Source organism: Penicillium riverlandense, assembly GCF_028828495.1.
Source record: "Penicillium riverlandense strain IBT 135883 chromosome Unknown utg000006l_segment0_segment0, whole genome shotgun sequence".
NCBI lineage: Eukaryota > Fungi > Ascomycota > Eurotiomycetes > Eurotiales > Aspergillaceae > Penicillium > Penicillium riverlandense.
The window spans coordinates 1,373,786-1,393,849 of record NW_026643197.1 but is presented as its reverse complement, the minus strand read 5'-3'; the positions used below and the strand labels follow the sequence as shown (position 1 = coordinate 1,393,849).

Here is a 20,064-nt window from a genome sequence, read left to right as displayed (position 1 = left end):
AATGTGGGGAAAATTTGTGTAAGGGGCGGCCCGCGGTTTCGGTCTATTAATCCACATTTTCTTGTTCTTCAACGCTCATGTTACAGCGATATTCGAAATCAGATATACCAACATCCTCACGCGAATTGATTTCCGAACCCTAACCTAAAACAAGCTAATCATAAATATGGTGTAGTCGTAGATCCTCAGTTTCACAGAATAGGCTTCGTATTCTACATGATGCTGGCCAGACCTTTGAATGATGTCCTGTATTTTACGCGAGAGTGTTACTTGCTTACTGCCTGCGTGCCCCTCCTTGGCTGCTGTCGACCTCCCTAACCAAAAGGCTTCTTCTTTCCATTGACTCTGACTATATTCAACATTAAGATACGCAATATAGCATTAAGGCCGCGCTCTCAAAGCTGTATCTCATCCGTGACATGATAGAGAGCCAGTCCACAGTAAACGGGGGGGCTTTTGGTAAACTAGTTCTGTAAGCATACACTCTTCAGCGGAGCACATGATCTCTAGCAACACTAGAAATCCCTCCCTAGCAATGACCCGCCTGTTAGGAAGATACTAGTACTTTTCATCGGCTGTATAATAGAATGATTGTTCAACCTCGCTGTTTGGAACAGCTGACGAATAGTGGGGGTCAATAAGTCCAGGGCTCCAAGCTGAGGCGGAGATGAAGCAATGGTAGCTCGATGCCGAGTCCAGCGGTTTCACACCGCAGCATATTAGTGGGTACCCGTAGATACAAATAGCGTGTTTCGGAGTGAACAACACTATGGAGACACACTGTATGTCCGATGACACTGGACAACCTAAATATTCTAGACGACAAATATCAAGAGAATAGGAATTTTAACTAAGAAAAGCTGAGTTGGTGGGGGCCGACCTTATATGGAATAGCGCGCGCCGCAGAGAGTGGGATAAATACCATGTACATGCCACGGTGTTACGTCGCCTAGTCACATCGATTTTCTCAACTAGTGTCAGATTCATAAATGGATATAGGCAATGTGGAGCATTCCACTTATGACAATGAGTAAGTTCAACAGGCAGTGAATTCTCGCTAGGTTGAGCATACTGACCCTTGGTCCTGAGATAACCAGAAGTCCACTTCAAGTTCTCGCGCACAATCTCTCGGTCGCACTGAGCATCCTTCTCCTGGCATCGCTTATATACCTCATCGTACACTGGCTTGGGAGGCTGCTCAACCCTATCCGTCGATCGGCGCGACTCCTTCGCATGATACGACTATATGTTTGGCCTCATCTGCCGGGCGAGTTCGAGTACGTCGTGGTAGCTCTAGTGATTAAGATTTTAACATATCTGGACTTCATTCCTTCGACTGATGGGCATTATCACTATATCGTGGAGACCATGAGGATGTTGAATAACGGTACGAGGGATACTAAGACCTACACAATTTGTGGGAAAGAAAATATGGAAATTGCTACCAGTATTCTGTCCTATGGAGCAGCAGCAGCGTCTATGACATGGGATGTTACCTCAACTTGGTATGTCCCAACAACGACAAGACCAACACTAGTTGCATGAGATAATGGTCCGAAGGGCGCATGTTCTTCTATGCCATCAATTTTGCAAGGGAGTATAGTAATAGAAAAATTCCTATTCTGGGGTAAACTGACTTCGAATATTGCTGTAAATCCGGCAGCGTAGACTAATCCTAAATATGTTACTAGTTGCCGGTAGAATAACCTACGTGGTATGTGAACGTGATCGCTTACCTAGTCGATGCACAAGTAGGTCAATATATATCTCTCTAGATGCCTAGCGCAAGGCTCTTCTCCTGCTAATTTAATCAATGAGACGGCCAAAAACGGCCGCCTTTGATGCATGTTCTATCCTTAACTGTATGTCTATGCAAAGGATGCTTTACAAATGCAGTGTCATTCCAATATGACCGCTATGTATGCGGAAGATATACACATCGGTAACAATATCCACAAGGAAAGAGAGAAAAAAGATCGCTCAGCATGCCACCCAATGAACAATACAAAACGAACAACAGCAGCAACGGGCGCTAAAGAGATCAAGCTGCCATGGTAAGAACGTACCTAGAAATATAAGTTAGCAAGCCGTATTCCACGACGCGAACCCCACTCCATCGAACGAGACTGTCAACTTACGAGGTAATACTATCCATGCGCTCCGTAGTCAGCTTCAAACAAATGGTAAGCAACTCCCTCGCAGCCCTGGGCTCCTCTTCCTGGAGTTTCTTCCAATTCTCCGCAGAAAGACACCACGCCACGCAATCGCATTCCGCCTTAACAGTGGCCGTGCGACGGGTATCACTGAAAAACGGCAGTTCGCCGCACGGCCGGCCCGCAACGACGAGCTCGAAGTAACGGCCCTGCGGAAGATCGTACTCGGCGCGCAGCATGCCGGACTCGAGGAGATAGAAGGCGTGCGGGACATCGCCTTCGTGGTAGAGGACTGTTGAGGCGGGATAGGATTCGCGGGTGAAATAGGAGCAGATGGGGAACCAGAAGTCTTCCGTTTGGGAGGAGAGGCCTTGGAAGGTTTGAAGGAGGAGGGGGAGTGGTTGGCGCATGGCGGTCCAGGCGGGCGCGGCCATCATTGCTGTTGTTTCGTGTTCGCGGATTGTGGTTGTTGCGACGCGCTGCAGGTATTGCCCGCGTGGAGAACTGACGATGGTATCTGAGAGGGTTGGGTTGGTGGTTCGTTGTTGGCGTTGGTGATGTTGTGGCGCTTGTGGGACGGGAACGGGGACTTGGAGGAGGGTTGTGGCACTGTCGGATTTGGGGAGGAGAGCCTCTTGACGACTGTAGAGGACTTTGAGGTAGTTGTTCTCGCAGAACTCAAGGGCGGAGTTGAGGTCCTCGAAGATAGGCACGCCGGTCTCGGGCTCGAAGAGACCTACGTTCTGCAGGCTCTTGCCCACGTCACCTTCCATGTTTAGTCCGGAGATAGTAGTCTGGACGCTGTGCTTGCGCAGGATACGATTAATGCGGGTGAAAGCTTCGGCGGCCGAGAAATCAAGCCCGTAGACTCGAGAAAAGTCAAGGATCAGGAACCGGATGGGTCGCTGCTTGAATGCTTCCTCCTCAATCAGTCCGCGCATCGTGCTCTCGACGTTTACTATTGTCCCGAAGAACAAGTAGCCGCCCAGCTTCATGACGAGGGTCTGTTGGCCCGCTTCGTGGAGGAATTGCTGCTGAAGAGGTGGCCGGCGAACGGTGGACCCTGCGACTTCTCCCGAATACGTCGCTCGGATGGCGGATTTGCGAGATGTTTGGACCACAAAGTTCACGCATGCCAGGATGATGCCGACCAGGATTCCAGTAACGAAATCCCAAGCGCCCATCGTGACTACAATGATAACCACCTGGAACGTGAGTTAGCAGATCCAACATTGGCCTCCAAGGATCAATACATACTGTCAGATATTCAAGTCGAGATAACTTTCCCCATGTGTCCACGAGGGCTTCCTGCAGTAGCTCGATACCCAATAAGAAAATTAGGGCGGCTACAACCATCACCGGAATAAAGCCAACGATGACCGGACCAACGACAAGGACGCCCACCGTTGCCGCAGCAAGCATCAGACCGGCAAGCCGAGACTCTCCGCCGCTAGCAATGAAAAGAAGACTGTTGGTATACACCAAGTAGTTCTGCTTGGATTAGCGCATCCCCCTGTGATGATAATTGAAGACGTACCTGAATGCTACCCGCAAATCCTGATAGTGCATTTGTCACACCGTGTGCCATGAGCTCTCTGTCCACATTGAGATTGTCCTCTCCGGTAGAGATACCCAGGGCAGGCACATTGATTGGGACGTGAAGCACGCCGAAGAAGGTCAGGGCAAACATTGCAGGGATGGTATCTGCAAAGGCAGCCCAATCGACCGCAGAGAAATCTTGTTCGAGATGAGCAAAGTACTTGTCTTTGAAGAGGAATGAACTCACCATAAAGGGTATAAAAGTGGTACCAAGGGTTATTGGAGGAAGGCGCATCGAACACCCATCCATTCTGGCGCAGAGCATCCATAGATACCCTGGCACTAACAACAGCAATGTAAAACACAGCCGCGACCGCAATGAAATACGCACCAACAAGAAAATTCGACCGAACGAATCGCTTCAGAACAAGAAGACCGAGCGCAAGGAACAAGGGTATCATCCAAAGAGGGAAAGTATCAAGGTGAAAGAGTTTCTGTAAGGTCTGGAAATTGTACTCGAGCGAGCCAGGCAGACGCGCCGAGACCTCGACTCCAGTTTGGAGCAAGAAGTAGCCGACACCGCCAATGCAACCGATGAGGATATGGCGGGGGAAGAAACCGATCAGCGAGCCCAACCCGGATATTCCCATCAGAAAGAAGACCAGACCGGTTAGGACGGAGCTGACGGAGAAGGCTAGGATGGTGGTTGCAAGGACCGATTGGGGGTTATCCTTGCCGATTCTGTTCATGATCGTAAACGCCATGGAATGGAAGAATGGAACGACCTCGATCATCTCGCTGCCGATTCCTCCTTTGAAGATGGAGCCGCCCGAGGAAAAGATGACCTGGGAGATGATTGTGCTGACGTAAAACATGGAGATGCCGTCTGAGCCCAGGTCGGCAAAGAGTGGTTCTCCTAGTGGGAACAAGATCATGCCGTAGGATAGGGCGTCCAGGATGTTGAGTAAAAGGCCAAGCAATACCGCCGGAAGCAGACTGATCGGATACACCACGCCCTCTCTCCACAGGGCGCGCCTATCCCATGCCTTCGGGTTGGAGAGTATTCGAATGGACTTCGTAATTCTTGATACGCCTTTGATAAACGGGTTCGACGACCGAGGAGTAGAGCCACCCTGGCTCTCCACATCATTCACAAGGCCGTAATTGCCCGAAGACTTAGTCCTGGTTTTGGACAACAGTGACGTACGCTCGTTACTCAGAGGCTCCGGTTCCTCATCATCCAGAATGGTAGGCAGTGGAGGGAACGAATTGTCCTCGATCACAGCCCCATCGTCACTCGCACTCGTCGAAGGACGACGTATCATCTCCGTCAGTGCGGACGACGCCGAGCTTGGGCCCACAGGAGCAGATCCAACATCCAGGGACTCCTCGTCCTCCTCATCAACAGTGGGATATGAGCCACTGGCAGAATCACGCTCCAGACCTTCCCGGGCTTGGAATATATCGAGACTCGGAGGTAAGCTCGTGCGATCTCGCCTGCCGAGAGAGCTTTTATTCAGGGAAAGACCGTACGTCGCTAGCTCGGCGGTTTGTTCGCGAAGACCGGTGGAGGCATAGTGGCCTGGATCTGGCGAGGATCATTGGGTGGTCAGTAAAATTCGCTCTCGCTTAAAAGTACATGGGTCGGTCGGTGGCACTCACCAAGGGTTGGGTGATAGGTGCGGTGATGGTATGATCGGCCGGGAGTGCGCATGCTCGAGCTATTCGTGTAGCTGGAGGAGGCGTCGGCCCCTGTGCGTCCTGGCGAGCTGCTGTCCAGCGCCGTCACGGGCGACTGGCCGAGCAGGTCCTCTGCTGCGACCGAGCTGTCGGAGTTCATGGGGCCTCGCCGGGACAGGGCTGATGCGCGCGAGTCGCTGCGGCCGCGAGGTTGGAGCACGGGCATGGGTTATAGGCGATGAAGGACATGCCTGGAGCAGATGGTGGTGTGTCTTATCAAGAAACTAGCAAGGTTGTAAGTCGCCCGCTCCACTTAAGTTACGTTAGTTAGATAGCACGGTTGACTAACGGGTCTTATCGCCGGAGTGAGTCTAGCGGGTCACTGGGAGATAAGATCCTAGTAGGAGAATGGTATTCTGATTGATTCCGATTCTTGATTATAATAATACCAACTAATAATGGTAATTTGACAGCCCGTCGCTTCTAATGATCGGCTAACGGTGTACTTATGTCCGGCTCCACCTCCGATCAACTCCACTGGAATGCATATCTCATAGGATCATAGGGTATCGTACAAAGTAAAGCTAGCTCAGTCGCTCCAAAAACCCCTGCGCAATGAGCCGTTCCACATCCCCCTGCCGCACATACAGCTGGCTATTTTTCGTCAAGTTGATCACCCTATTCATCATCGTCGTTAGTAAAGAACACGATTAGAAACACCAGGGCATACCCATATTCCGTCTGAATCTCACCCGCGTCCTTCAACACGCGCACATCGATAAACAAATCCCTCGGTGGCTCCAACGAGCCTGTTAGGTCAATATCCGTGAATTGGCCCTTATAGGCCGCGAGCATATCGCCATATAGCCGAAAATATTCCTCCTCCTCGGGGCTGAGGGAGCTGTGTCCCGCCCCGGCAGACATCGCAGCAGCAGCAGTGGAGCGTTCCTCAGCTGCGTCGCTGGGCTGCTGCTGCTCCAGCACATCAACGCCCGTCCAGCATAGCTCCTCCAGCTTCTCGGTGCGCACGCGGTGGTACGCCAGGAGACAGCGCTTGTTGCGTCGCATGCATAAGTGGTCGACTAGCAGCGCGCAGGCGACGGCGGGGTCGGCGGAGGGGTTGAATTCCCCATGGAACGGGTCTAGGAGGCGGGCGACATCGCGTTCGAGGTCGCGGACTTCGCGGGTCACGGCGCGGACGATCTCGGTTTGGTAGGGGGGAAGGTGGGCGAGGGTTTGGGTGCGTTTGGCGTGTTGGACCTGATTGGAGGATGATTAGTAGTAGATTTGACACCGGATGGAAGAACATACGAGCTTGTTGCCCAGCTCGCCGTACATGGTGGCCGCGTCGAAGGTGGAAGAGGGAGACGCGCTTGGGCTGGGTGAGGGAGGGGATTAGTCAGGGATTGAGAGAAGGAACATGTGAAGTATGAACAATATTTTAGAATCATTAAATAGTAACAGATAATAGTTATCGGGATTGAATTAGTAATGCCAATAGTTAATACTGCATGGAAGCTCGCATCCGATTGTAATCGCCCTGCGTAATGGGCTCGTACTTGGCCGGGTCGGTGGCCGTCCGACACGACGGAATACACTCGATCACCGAGTCCGGGTCCGGCGCCAGGAAGTACGGGATGGAAAATCGTCGACGGGTCATCCTTTCTTCTCCTGCAAACCGGTCTGCCAGAGGCGGAAGAGTGACTCGGTGGCTAGTTGACCTCAACTGGTCTGCACACATTAGGGCATATACATAGATCATATCACAAGAAGATGAGACACGCACCGTTGCTCCATCTCTGTAAGAGATCCCCTACATTCATCACAATTGCATTCTTTACCGGCGTGGCAGGAATAAATTTCCCCAGGCAGGCAACGTCCTCGACCTCGAGCCCACCGCAGTCATCCTGAAAGAGCAGCGTAATGGAGCTCCAGTCCGTATGAGCGGGACAGCGAGCCACTCGGTCGGTCTCGAGCGCCTCAGCTGGAATGGGCGGGTAATGTAGAAGACGGAGCTGGTTGTTGTGGCCCGAATGCTTCTTCAACAGATAGTTCTCATCCTCCAAGTCCAGTCCGATGGCGAGGGCCTGCAGGATCTCGCCGCCCACACGGAAACACTCCCAGTAGAACCTGGACATGAAGGACTGGAACCCCGGTAGTGCATCCTCGGGAAGCCACTGATTGGGTTGGCTGGGGTTCTCGTCACTGCCAATGTCGTAGCTTTCCTATGTACTGGCCATCAGAAGGTGTCGCAGGCTGACCCAACAAACAACCTTGAAGCTGTCGCTTCAAAAATCGCATGCGAAACACCCTTGTGAAAAGGAATATTCACCTTGACATCGGGAATTTCTCTCAACTGCCCAGCCCGTTCCTGGTCATCCTTCTCGCTCATCGCCTGTGACACTTTCTCCAGCCCCGGCCAAGAATAGCCCCGATGGACTGCCCATCCCTCCGGATGAGGCGCTTTACGTTTTTCGGCTTCGGGCAGGTCAAAAAATAGTCTTGACCAGCGGAATGCGTCCTCCAGTAGGGTCTCGGGCAGCGAGTGGTTGACGATGTACACAAACCCGACCTGCTTGCACGCGGCGACGATGTCCTGTGCCACGCGCTGACGATGGGACTGGTCGGAGGACCACCGGGCAAAGTCCACAACAGGGATGGTGGTTTGGGCCATAGTTTCTAGTAATGTCTTGGTTGTGTAGTTAGTTAGTAGTGAGATGGATGAAGTGGATTGGGCCGACTGGTTGCCGTGGCAAGGATGAACTAGCCTCGTTTCGGGTCAGTGCCCACTCTGCCCTTGTAACTCTCCTCGTGTACCTCTCTTCAACAAACTGAACTGGTCAGTATTGATTCCCCATTGTCCCCGGCAATCAATTAACTACTCCTGACGACGGACTGACATCCACTTGCCTCTTCCGGTAGTTTGTTTATCCCCCCACTACCACGCCTATGTGCGCCGATATGCCAATCTTCCCGTCGTAACCAACCAAAAGAGAACAAAAGACAGAAACTCGCCGGAATTCAACCACCGCACCAGAATGCGGGCCATGCGGTGGACCTGGCTGGCGACCGCATTCCTCGCCTCCGCCGCGCGATCGAGTGAGAGCGAGACAAACAGCCCCTTCATCGCACCCGCCAACGCCGAGACCAACAACCAGCGAGCCTTCGAAGTGCTCCAACTCCTCAGGCGAACCGAGAACAACTGCCCCAGTGGGTACAATCCGTGTTCGAAGCTCGGTAACGCCGACGCCTGCTGCCAAGATGGCACGATCTGTTCGCGCGACTCCGCCAACAACATCGCCTGCTGCCCGACCGGCGCCAGCTGCACGGGCAGTCTGACGGCCGAGCCCTCCGCCACGGATGGAAGCAGCTTTATGTTCCCCCACGGTGCGACGGCGGCGACGACAACTAGCAGCGCTTCCTGGGCGGTGATCACTGGGTCAACGCTCGCGGGGGCGTATCCGTTTATTTATGTGCCGACGACCTTTGACAACGCCCAGACCTGCTCCTCTTACTACCATATCTGTCAGTCGGAGTACTCGCAGTGCACAGGCGCATTGGTTGGTCGCTATGGAGTCACCGTCGGGGGCGCAGGCGGTGCCGGCGTGACGGTCGAGGCGATAACGGACTCGGCGCAGGCCACCTCGGTTTGCTCCAGCTTGAGCGTGAGTGCCTGTCATGGTTTGGAGCTTGGGTATTGTGGGACACTACAGACTGGAGCGGCGCAGGCCTATGGCAATGGCAATAATGCTGCGGCGCCGGGCCAGACAACGAGCCTACACGACCTTGCGCTGGGACTAATTGTTGGGGTTGCTGGGATGTTTATATGACGTGATGTATCTGGATGGATGGGTGTACTTTGATCCTTCTTTTGTATATGCTTGATTCTTATTACAATGACTGCCCATATGGAGTTTTGTTTATGGCTTTGAAATGGAATGGAATCGGTCTTTTGGCTATTTGCCCTAAACCCAGTGATGATCAGCAGAAGGCGACAACTGGGTATCCCATTCCCGCTTTGTATGGTAATCATCTCACTTCTCTCACAGTATAAATAAACAACACACAATGTCGGCAAAATGAACATAGCTCTACATCTGACAATGGCCTTTATGGGGATAATTACATACTACCACTGCACAGGAGAGAACCCGTATGCACCACCCAGATGTGCAGACACTCATGTGTTTTTCAATCCACCTTTTGACTCTTCTTCTTTTTCAGTCCTACCGCAGACACGACACCCATCTCTCCCGTGGTCGTTTCCATCATTAGTCGTTGCAAACGCATTCCGAACAAGAACATTGTCAACCACCGAGGGAAACGATGGGGAGATGGCCACGCGGACTGCATACTTGGCGATGTTTTTCTAGCACGGGACATTCGGGAGATAGTTACGTTAATACTCCAATCGCTACCGGAGATGGCAGATTTACTGTCAGTAATATTATATTAATCATAGGGCATGCGTACTCATATCTAGTAATACCCCAAATTTCTAAACTTAGCACTTAGTACTTTGAACTCCATAAAACTATAAGATGTTGTATTCAATAACTTGTTAATAGCTTTAATAGACAATTTTGGCGTTTGCTTCTTGCGATGGAAAAGACATTGAACAAAGCTTATAGCTCAATCCACGGGAGTAAGCATATCTAATCCATATTCATTTTGAGAGGCGATGAAAACATAGGGTTTCGCATTTTACATCCGAGATCAGCGATCAATACGTCAGAAGTACTCGCCTGCAAGTCGGCTATATTGTGCCGAATTAAGGGCGAGTAGTGTGAATCACATCGCCCACCATGATCTGTAATATTTTCGTCGGGAATGTTGAATAAGACCAGCTACACTTTTGTAGGCACCCTTAGGATACTACGCTCCTTTTCTATTAACTGACCTTCTATGAAGAAAGGAAACAAGTCGGCTGACCCAATCGCGACGTCTACAGTGAGTTGTCTTACAACAATGAAATAAGGGTGGTGACATGATGAGAAACGGCGAAGTGAGGGACGCATTTAACGAGGGCGTGATCGGCAAGCCACCTAAGCGAACTGGAGTGACACAAACGTCTCCGCGGGACCCGAGAGTATCGTCTCGGCCACGATTGGTCCGTGCCGTGATCGACAAAGGATCTGCAGGCCCTGACAAGGGAGAAGCGATCATCTGACGGCGTCCATGGAGAGAAGGGTGGATTCAGGGACCATGGCCTGATTCTGGTATGATCGCTTTGGAGACAGATCCTGAATCATGTATCAGTGGTAAACGGGCGACGTGCAGCACGCTAAAATGCATAGATGGCATCCTAGCGCCACCGGCTTCGATCCGATTGATCCATTTTCTAAAATATGCGAGATGGAGATCATTGCCCGCTGCGAACACGAAGAGGGGCTCAAGGCCAGCCAAGGGAACCATAAAAGGAATGACAGCAGGTAGCCCTTTCAGCCAGCCACGGGCGAGAGGTCTCCCAATTTGACCCAAAATTTGTAGTTGGTGTACTGTTTAACTGGCGTCAGACGGGAACAGATGCATCTCTAGCGAAATATTCGCTCTTCAAGGATGTACTGCCTGCACATACCAACCCGCTATTGCCGCGTTGTTTGCCTGCCATACAACGCTGTTGAACTCTGTCTGCAAATCTCTAGTGCTATCTATAACTGTGAGAATAGAGGGTACTGGGGGTGGCTTGAAGGATTCAACCCACTTTGACACTGTGGCCATTCATGCGTTGATTCTGCGATGACAGTGAGTTGAAAGCGTAGTTGAAAGCACTCGACCAAGTTTCTAGAACCCTGTTAGGTAAGAGGGAAGATATTCCGAAATTGATCGCAGGCTCAATGAAAGGCTCGAACTCCTGCTGGTGTGGAAGAGATGATGATAGGGACCTGCACTTCTAGCTGGGATACCGATCAATCAGCGTAAGAGCCCGTGAGTACTCGAGAGATTTGGTACCTCTCGCCCTAGACGCAAAAGAAAATCCCCTTTTTTTCCTCTGCTTTTCTTGCCGATAGAATATGTCCAATCCCAAGGACAGCCTAGCATGGCTGGCAGGACTGACAACGCATGAAAACGTCCTCCGAGAGGTCTCGCTGAAAAGCGTTTGGAGCTTCCTGGTACAGCTGTGCTTCGCTTCTCTTAGCTGTAATCCGCTAGAGTGTGGATTGAATACGCCGCACGAACTCGTTCGACTGCGAATGAAATTGTGAACGCATGTACGGAAAAGAACAAAGAAGTAAGAACCCTCTATAATTTAATATCATTTATTCAATACGGGCAAAGGAAGTCCGGCTTAGCCTTCCGAATGCCTCTGGCATCAAATCTTTGTTCAATTGCAGCATTCTCTTAGAATCTCATCGGGTTGGTCAAATCAGTTGTGGCCTCTGTCCACGTCTAAGCAGAGGCACTTTGTTCGTCCACAAAGCTCAAATCTCAGAGCTCAGAGATCTTCATCTTGGCAGCAGCTACGGCCGTCAGCAACATCGAGGGCAACCAGCACATTGGCCATGTGTGACAGCCGACTTGTCCTCAGTCAGGGGGGATCGCAATTAGGACAGGCTGTCAGAATAATTACCGAGTAATTGCATAAGGCAGCCAGTTCCAGGAAGTGCAGTAGCGTAAAAATGATCTGCATTTCAGCCCCGTTACTGTAGGTCTGGCACTTTCCGCATGAGAGGCGTGGTGCTAGGGCCCGGCATGCCTTTTGTGGTTCGGCCGCCCTATGGTTCGATTTCGTGATCTGTTCACCGTCAGGTCGGGACCCTTCCAACAAAAGTCCCGGGCATTCCACCCACAACTATTCTGTAGCTCTTCTATTCTGACTGGCCCGTCCGATGCCATCCATGCACCGGTGTCTATAACGTCATATGGTTTAAGCGAGGGGGACTCCTTCTCCCGGCATGTGATAAGGCGACCCCTTCGTAGGATAACAGACACGCGATTTGGAGTTGCGCGCGAGAATTCCAAGCTACTGACAGGCATGAATAAATAGATGAATTATGGTGGAATTAGAAGGCTACCATGCTGACTCGGTAAGATGGCGTTACATGGAGAATGGATGGCAACCAAAGCATCGAATGCGAGTCAAAACGCAGTCGTGGTGGGTCGGGCTGGACGAACATGTATTTGCTTAGTGGCTCCAGCCTCTAACTATTGGCGGCGTTCATTGTAAGTCAGTACTTTTATTACTCCACAAGCCTATCTTCACTTGGCGAACCATGGCTGACGGGACGGTTAATAAACCATGACAGCGGCAGACCCCATGCGCTTATCTTCCGTAGAACTGACTTGTGCTCTATTCCCTCGTCTCTCACTTTCGGTTTTCCAAAATGGTCCCCGGAGTTCCTTCAACTGGGTTTCCTGGCTGTGAGTGATCCCTTCTTCCTATCACGCTGGCGCCCCTGTGCGAGTTTAACCCTTCGAATTAGACAACCTTTCGCCTATATGCAAATCTGAACCGAATCTCGTAAGCTCAGGCTCCATGGTATTGTAGCCACTTGCTTGGCCGCTTTATTGAAGCAGGCTAACCGCTACTCAGGCTCCGACAACCATGCCTATGCCAGTCCAGCATAATGAGTTGCCCTACACCCACTTCGCCCTTATATACCTTGATGCAAACGGCAATCTTTGTCTGCAATCTTCTCAGTCAATCGCGAATAGATGCCAAACAATTTTACCCCCAAGAGCAACAGAAGCTTTCTTACGAGCAGTGGCCTTGTCAAGAGAAGCCCACTCGCCGCCTTTCCATAGTGAGTCACCCACTGGTCCCATCAAAAGCTTCCTTTGAATGACAGAGTGTAGTTGATCCTAGTACCCCAGTGTCGCCTGGCGAAAAAAGGCATTTCCCATTGCAGATGCCTCGCATCTCCAATGTTGGGGTAGATGTTAGGAATGGATCGCACATGTGGAAGCAAGTTGAATCCGGCAATCCATTTCAACCGACAGAATGGTCTAGTTACCAGGAACCCTGGCCTCTCTGGCACGCAGAAGCCCACGATCTTAGAAAGACGGATTGTTTGAACAAGGACCATAGTGAGGTCAGAGGCACCACATCCATGATATCCGTCAGTGATGCAGATCTGCTGGGCCTGTATTACAAGAAAGCCTTCGAGAACCTACACCAGACGAATTGCCGAGTGCTTGCAAAAGCATATGTCAAACTCGTGGAGCCTCGCAAGCAGGTCAACTATCCTTACAACGGACGGAAAACCGTCGCAGGAACTTCTATACAGCTCGATCCGGACGTGACAAAGCCACCATGGTGGCCGTCTGGGGTGAGCCATAGGGAGCCGGATCACCTCCCTAAAGTCGGTAGGATCAATCTGTCTTCGGTACTTAGGGCATTGTTGACTGTGACCAGAACGTATTCGGCTCCTGGTCTATATACTGCGCGAGCTGCGCACTAGCTATGGAATCTCGGCCGCAAAACTACGGGAAGCTGATCAGCCAATCCGTCATCAGATTTCGCCTCCCGAGCGTTTGCGGATCCTGAATGAGATCTATCTTGTTCGGGAGGCGGAAGAGAACTTTTTGGAGGGAAAGACTGGTATGTAGCCTCATGTCAAAATGTGCTGTTGGCCATCAAGCTAATATAGTCCTATAGACGGACAATCGATGGTGCGGATCTCTCGTGCGAACCTACCCGAAACAGAGGGTGACACTCCGAGCCCTAAAGGCCGCAGCGGAAATAGCAGCCCCACTGAGATGGCCACTATACGAGACCCGAACACCAACGCGGGCACCGAGCCAAGGGTCGTTGCTGTCGATGCTCTTCAGCCTGTGATTGCGTCTGCTGGAGGCTTTGCTACGAACTCCTATTCGAACCGTCACCCCCTTCCGGGCACAGTTTCCGAGTCCACACCCACCGTGCCGACTGCCCAGACACAGTCTAGCTTTGACTCCGCCGGGTCTCTATTAGCGGTGCCGGGGAATCCAAGGAACTACGACGGTATCGAGACGTACTCGGTTGACCCAACCAGCCCAACTTCCCTATGGCACTGTCCCTCTATATGCCCCGTCGGACCTCAACAGTTGCCGATCAAGTACTATGACGATCATTACCACTACTAGCACGGACGTATCGCAGTTGGCGGGAGATCTTGGAGTCGATTAGTGATTTAGCTTTCCCGTACTATTTCAGCTATTGAGAGCGAGCCGAGTCCTCTCCACACGCTCTTCAACATGACTATTTTCCTTTGTCACAGATTCCCAGAGGCGGTGCGGTAGGCTGTGTAAGTGTCTATCCATTTTCGCATGGATAATCGGTCGGATTCGTGCAGACCACAGTGAGCAGGAGAGATTTCCTTTACGTATTTCAATCATATTGTGCCCAGAGATTTTCGGCAACGTTGGAACCGTTTCATCTCTTACATTCAAGTGTGTCTGGTGCCTGTTGCCTGCCGAGCAACTAATATTAATAGGCCATATCAAGCATGACGATAGGCCATCCTTGATTATGACGACGGCCGGTCCAAAGGAAATACTTTGAAAAATATGTTAGCTATACAGTTATGAGCAGACATATTTCACATCTTACCATCTCCCTAGTGTCCTCAAAGTCACCGATGTTAGTAAGGTTGTATAGGCGAAGCCCGCTGTTGGCCGTTTGGAACTGGGTTGCCTCTTGGAATTGCTGAAGCACGTGGGAGGTACCCATTGATTGCCCGCAAAAACCGCTTAGTCGGTTCAATACCTATACAATAACAATCCCCAGGCTACTCACAGCAGAGCGGTTTCATCAGTGATACCATCAGGTCGATCTCCGTGTTTTAAACCAACACGTTCCAAGAGGCCTTGTTCGGCGCATAGACCAGTGAATATGGCGAGGGCAGTTGCGTCTTTTCCCGGTAGTTCTATCATATTTTCTTTTGTCGGATTGTGCGCGATTGAGGTGAGGTGGCTTGGAAACAATGATATCATTAAATCATCTTGGCCACCCTCTAGCTGAACCCCCTCGTCAGGTGACAGAAGTGTTGCAGCTTTCTCGGGGGGGACCACAGTATTTTCTCGTATGTGCAGTGGCTTTTAAATATCTGATAATGGCGAATGGTACTCCTACAAGAAAATTTGCTATCCAAAGTTTTTTGTGGATTAACATGTTTCTAACCTGCCCCATAGCCAGATGTGTACTGCCTAGATGAAGCTTCTATCCCAATAAACTCGATGCATATTGACTCAGATCGATTGTAGCTGACGCACGAACAGCCTTGATGGCTGCGGCAAAATATGGAATGTCCAGCCCATTATAGTCGCAGCTGTGCCCCCGGACATCGATAGTGACTGTAAAACCCTCGCCATCGCCGTTTATAGCTTGGTCAATGAGCATACCCGTGTCGATTTGTCCAAGAACTATAGTGCTGCTGGTAGGTTGCTCAAGCATCAGGTTAGGGAGGTCGACGTATCCGAGTGACTTGCCGGCCATGCTGAGGTTAAATGTGACATGACCCTGATATATGTTAGCCAATTTTGTACATCTGGTTATGTTTGTGCCAAATAATATGTTACCATTTCCACAATAAAAGGTGTCGGATTCTGGATAGAGATGGTGGCATTAATATTGAAGCCGTTCACAGGGTTGTCCAAGATATCTACACTTGTGACATTGAATGCACCCGGGGTATTGACAAACTCTGAGTGAAAGGTTAGGAACTTATGATGACAATATAAAGGATCAGCTCGTACCGGTGACATTGTATCCTACAAGTCAAAATTATTAAATCATTCCACTCTGTAACAGGGGAGTGAAGGCCTACCATTCATATCCATAGTTTTATGAATGTTCAAATGAGCAGTTGGCAGAGCGCCGAACTTCAAATCAGGTTGTCCCGTCACCAACACCGCGAAGCTCTTGTTTGTCGCCGCCGAAAGGGCCAACTGCGACAGACACTCAACGCAGGACAAGTCCAGGTCCTGGTCGATATCAAGAGTGGTGCCACCATCAAATTGGATCTCGGGTACAGGAAAAACCGCAAATTCCTCGCCGCTATCGGGAACGCGAATGGTTGCATTGAATGGTGAGAGATAGCCACTACCACTGAACCCACCACCCATGGAGATGGATTTCTTTTGGCTGACATGGAACGCGTTTGGTCGAGGGTTAGTGATCGCAAGACCAGTGTCATCATATTGGAAGCTGTTGATGTACGAGTCTGCGAAGTGAGGTATTCCCACGTAGATACTAGCAAGAATTAGCGATACATCCAATCACCCATGGAAGACAGACTTACAGGGGAAGAAACACCACCAGAAAAACACAGCAAAATCCGAATAAATATGCCCACCACCATTTCTTCATGTGCGCTTTAAATCGTTGCCATCTCGTCGGCTTAGTAGTAGCCCCTGTCGCGGCTGCCCAGACATTTGTATCGCTGTCTGAACTCTGTCCAAGGTCAGATTTTGACATGGTGAACTCAAGGATGATGCAAGACAGCAAAGCGACCGCTTCGCATCTTATAGCACGCGACGGTCAAGCATGTGCGAAAATAAAATCAAGGATCGCGTCAACAGAAGAAAGCAGTTCTAAAATGGGCGCAGTTTCTTCCCTCCGACTCGCTATTCCCCATGGGGGCTGACTGTCGATCGCAAGATCCACTTCACATGGGAGCGCAAAACAGCTGATGTCAGGTTGCGACTATCTGACCCTTGTTTCTGGGAGTTTTGAATCTTGTGAAAAGGGATACCACATAGGAGATAGAATTCAGTCTATACCGAGGCCTAGAGGACTCAACCTGCAGGTTCGGAGTAGCTAAATTGACCATGACCTGAAATAGGAATGGTGTTAGGGCTCCGTTCTCCGACGCCGAATACGCTGGAATACGCCCTTGCCAAGGAAAAAAGGGGGGCTGTTTGCTCATCACTGACCAGTCAACACCAACGCCCGTAGCAGGGACTTTGCCTAGCAGGATCACTCCTGCTCCAAAGGACTACCTATGGACATTGTACAAAAGGCGGGGTGGAATATGTCCTCAGAAATGCTAAATTTTTATAAAAGGTGGTGGGATGCTAAAATATAATGGCTTACGAAAAAGCAGTTGAGAATTCAGCATCGAATATCAGGCCATGTACGGCTTAGCGATAATACTGAGGCCAGTAAGACTGGTCAACCACAACCATCCATCCCTGCTATTTAAATTGGGCGCGATCATGTTTATTTACGGATCACGACGACTTACTAAGTCGTAATCCTCTTCATTGGTTCCAAATTTCAAGCCGTTTCAGTCTATATATCCAGTCTTGCTTTCCTCGACTCAGTCGGACACAAACCTACATACCTCATTCTTGCAGCAATATCAAATCCTTCTCCACGAGACATCTTCACTTCTTAGGTCTGTAGACGGTATGGAGAGCATTGAAATGAATTTCATGCGTCTCGAAGGGTACTTGGGATGAACGGCCTCCGCGGGCGATAAAGCACTGAATCATATATGTACTTGGGAGTTCCCTTCTATAAAGAAGATATTGCCGTGAAAATCTATATTGGAGAATCTCCAGCCAGCACATATCGTGGTCCCGCTGACGGTGCTGCTGGCCTGGATTATGGGAGTCGAGGATATGACTCTACATTTGATGCATTTACTATCACTACACTTTTTGTTGCCATGGTCATTCTGGGGTATGTGGTTCAAGGGGGCCGGAGTAACTGGAAAGGTGTGGTGGAAGCACTGTTTCTAGCCCTAACTGACTGGCTTGGAAGGCTTACCGGGGCTCTTTTGATTAAGATCTATATTATCATTGCGCTCGCTTCTTGGTGGATTCCATAGAACAAATAGAGCATTTATAATCAAAACAGGGCCGTGCTTAAGATACTCAACTAGCGATCACTCTGTGCCCAGATACCCGGGTGTTGTACTTTTGGCGTGAGTCCAGGCCGATCAGATCGGCCCGACCGCAGGAGGGGTAGCTGTCACTCTCTTCGGTGCATATGTCACATAGTAGTGTACTTAGTTGCGAACATGTATAATAGGTAATATTCAGCCTGTAATAGACACTCGAATTATCCAGATTAATTGATGGCCAGCCCCGGAATAAAAAACAGCGTTATTGGCAGGAAATCCGGGTGGTTGGGTATACGAACCAGGGTGGCTGGGAAACACAACAGGAATAGGTTATCTTCCCTCCCACCTTTCTTTCTCTCTGTTTCCTTCTCTCATGTCTCTCCTCTGCATTCCAGTTCTTCTCTGAGGAATTTACTCTCATCTTTTGTTCCTTTCTCTATCTCTTGAAGCGCAGATCGACGTGGGTGCATCTGCATAAACAACCCGCCTGTCAGCCCACCATTCCGATCGCAACGTGCGCATACCAGAGATTCTGTGGGCCCTGCCTCGCTCTCTAGCCGCCATGCGGGCCTTCACCACGATCTCGGTGCTCTCGACACTCACCCTTCTGCTGAGCTTCTCCCCATCGACGGGCGCAAATCCGATCGCAACCCCGGTATTCGTGGGCGACCACGTCCTCAACCTCGAGAAACGATGCGAAAATCCCTGTGGCTGGCATGACAAGTACTGTTGCAGCGCCAACCAAGCCTGTCAGACCAACGCCGCCAACGAGGCGATTTGTGTGGATGGCGGCAGCGGCAGCTGGGAGTATTTCACCAGCACCTGGGTGGTCACCGAGGCCGAGGTGTCGACCGTCACATCTGTCTGGAGCAGTCACATCATGACGGCGGCTCCAACCGCCGGTGGCCTCTGCAATTATGAGTATGGCGAGAGCAAGTGCGGCGCTAAATGCTGTGGCAAGGACTCGGTTTGCGTCCAGGGAGTATGTGTTCTCGGCAGCTCCTCCTTCGCCTCCACTGGAGCAGGAGCACAAGCGACGCCTCCGGTACGCGGCACTAGCAATGGTATGTCCACCGTCACACAGACCGACGCTCCCACGGCCACAGAGGGATTCATTGCGCCTGTCAGCACGGACGGATCCGAGTTGATTGGGGCCAAAGCCACGGTTGGCGGTGGTGGATTGAGCGGTGGTGCGATCGCGGGCATTGTCATCGGCGTGATCTTCGGTATTATCTTTTTGCTGCTTCTCTGCGCTTGCATGTGCTTCAAGGGCGCCGTGGATGGATTGCTGGCAGCCCTGGGCTTCCGCAACCGCCGCCGCCGAGAGACCGTTGTCGAAGAGCGCGTTTCGCACCACTCCGGCAGTCGACCGCCACGCGGCCGGACATGGTTTGGCACTCGACCGGCCGCTACAGACAGTGAGGTCAGCGAGAAGAAATCCAAATGGGGTAACTGGGCCACCATTGCACTCGTTCTGGGTGCGCTTGCACTCTGTTTGGGATTGAAGAGGCACAGAGACCGCGAGCACGACGACGACAAATCCGATCACACCTACCCGAGCGATTACTACTCCGACTACTACTCGGAGTATTACACCAATTCAAGTATGTTTGTCCCAAGCGTTCTGATTGAACCCATTGCTGACTTCCCTTTACAGGTACCAACAGTTCGGACCGACGAACTCGAGATACACGACGGTCACGACGGTCGCGCACCCGCTCACGGCGTTGACGATAATGAGTCGAACTGAGTTTTATGCATCTGGACGGCGTTACTGTATGACCATGATTCCTATGACCGAGCAATGTTTTGTGATGATCTTTTCTTCTTCGGTGTGGATATGAAATTTCTCTGTTTTTTACTTGGACAGTCTCTGCAATTGAGGGCGCGATACGATGTAAATAGCACATATGAAAAGATGA

The 20,064-nt window shown here is 50.8% G+C and overlaps 8 protein-coding genes across 8 annotated transcripts; 3 read left to right on the top strand and 5 right to left on the bottom strand.

The window, feature by feature from the left end:
• Nucleotides 1–2,041: 2,041 nt before the first annotated feature.
• On the bottom strand, nucleotides 2,042–5,598 carry N7474_006809 (sulfate transporter family protein; the record flags this gene model as incomplete). Its single annotated transcript, XM_057198219.1, has 6 exons — nucleotides 2,042–2,066; nucleotides 2,139–3,358; nucleotides 3,411–3,644; nucleotides 3,691–3,890; nucleotides 3,940–5,280; nucleotides 5,355–5,598. 6 exons carry the CDS (start codon nucleotides 5,596–5,598, stop codon nucleotides 2,042–2,044), a joined length of 3,264 nt encoding a protein of 1,087 aa, XP_057051659.1.
• Nucleotides 5,599–6,050: 452 nt separating this feature from the next.
• N7474_006808 (DNA replication protein PSF1) lies at nucleotides 6,051–6,710 on the bottom strand (the record flags this gene model as incomplete). Its single annotated transcript, XM_057198218.1, has 2 exons — nucleotides 6,051–6,632; nucleotides 6,684–6,710. The coding sequence occupies 2 exons, from the start codon at nucleotides 6,708–6,710 to the stop codon at nucleotides 6,051–6,053; spliced, it is 609 nt and encodes a 202-aa protein (XP_057051658.1).
• Nucleotides 6,711–6,873: 163 nt separating this feature from the next.
• N7474_006807 (uncharacterized protein) lies at nucleotides 6,874–7,113 on the bottom strand (the record flags this gene model as incomplete). The annotated part of the gene is made up of 1 exon (XM_057198217.1): nucleotides 6,874–7,113. The coding sequence occupies one exon, from the start codon at nucleotides 7,111–7,113 to the stop codon at nucleotides 6,874–6,876; it is 240 nt and encodes a 79-aa protein (XP_057051657.1).
• A 22-nt stretch (nucleotides 7,114–7,135) lies between these two features.
• Nucleotides 7,136–8,046, bottom strand: N7474_006806 (isopenicillin N synthase family dioxygenase; the record flags this gene model as incomplete). The annotated part of the gene is made up of 2 exons (XM_057198216.1): nucleotides 7,136–7,597; nucleotides 7,681–8,046. The coding sequence occupies 2 exons, from the start codon at nucleotides 8,044–8,046 to the stop codon at nucleotides 7,136–7,138; spliced, it is 828 nt and encodes a 275-aa protein (XP_057051656.1).
• A 364-nt stretch (nucleotides 8,047–8,410) lies between these two features.
• N7474_006805 (uncharacterized protein) lies at nucleotides 8,411–9,202 on the top strand (the record flags this gene model as incomplete). Its single annotated transcript, XM_057198215.1, has 1 exon — nucleotides 8,411–9,202. The coding sequence occupies one exon, from the start codon at nucleotides 8,411–8,413 to the stop codon at nucleotides 9,200–9,202; it is 792 nt and encodes a 263-aa protein (XP_057051655.1).
• A 3,495-nt stretch (nucleotides 9,203–12,697) lies between these two features.
• On the top strand, nucleotides 12,698–14,438 carry N7474_006804 (DUF2841 domain-containing protein; the record flags this gene model as incomplete). Its single annotated transcript, XM_057198214.1, has 6 exons — nucleotides 12,698–12,734; nucleotides 12,797–12,834; nucleotides 12,907–13,117; nucleotides 13,170–13,679; nucleotides 13,729–13,914; nucleotides 13,972–14,438. 6 exons carry the CDS (start codon nucleotides 12,698–12,700, stop codon nucleotides 14,436–14,438), a joined length of 1,449 nt encoding a protein of 482 aa, XP_057051654.1.
• Nucleotides 14,439–15,513: 1,075 nt separating this feature from the next.
• Nucleotides 15,514–16,770, bottom strand: N7474_006803 (DUF3712 domain-containing protein; the record flags this gene model as incomplete). The annotated part of the gene is made up of 5 exons (XM_057198213.1): nucleotides 15,514–15,813; nucleotides 15,873–15,997; nucleotides 16,050–16,064; nucleotides 16,121–16,545; nucleotides 16,595–16,770. The coding sequence occupies 5 exons, from the start codon at nucleotides 16,768–16,770 to the stop codon at nucleotides 15,514–15,516; spliced, it is 1,041 nt and encodes a 346-aa protein (XP_057051653.1).
• A 1,934-nt stretch (nucleotides 16,771–18,704) lies between these two features.
• N7474_006802 (uncharacterized protein) lies at nucleotides 18,705–19,892 on the top strand (the record flags this gene model as incomplete). Its single annotated transcript, XM_057198212.1, has 1 exon — nucleotides 18,705–19,892. One exon carries the CDS (start codon nucleotides 18,705–18,707, stop codon nucleotides 19,890–19,892), a length of 1,188 nt encoding a protein of 395 aa, XP_057051652.1.
• Nucleotides 19,893–20,064: the final 172 nt, after the last annotated feature.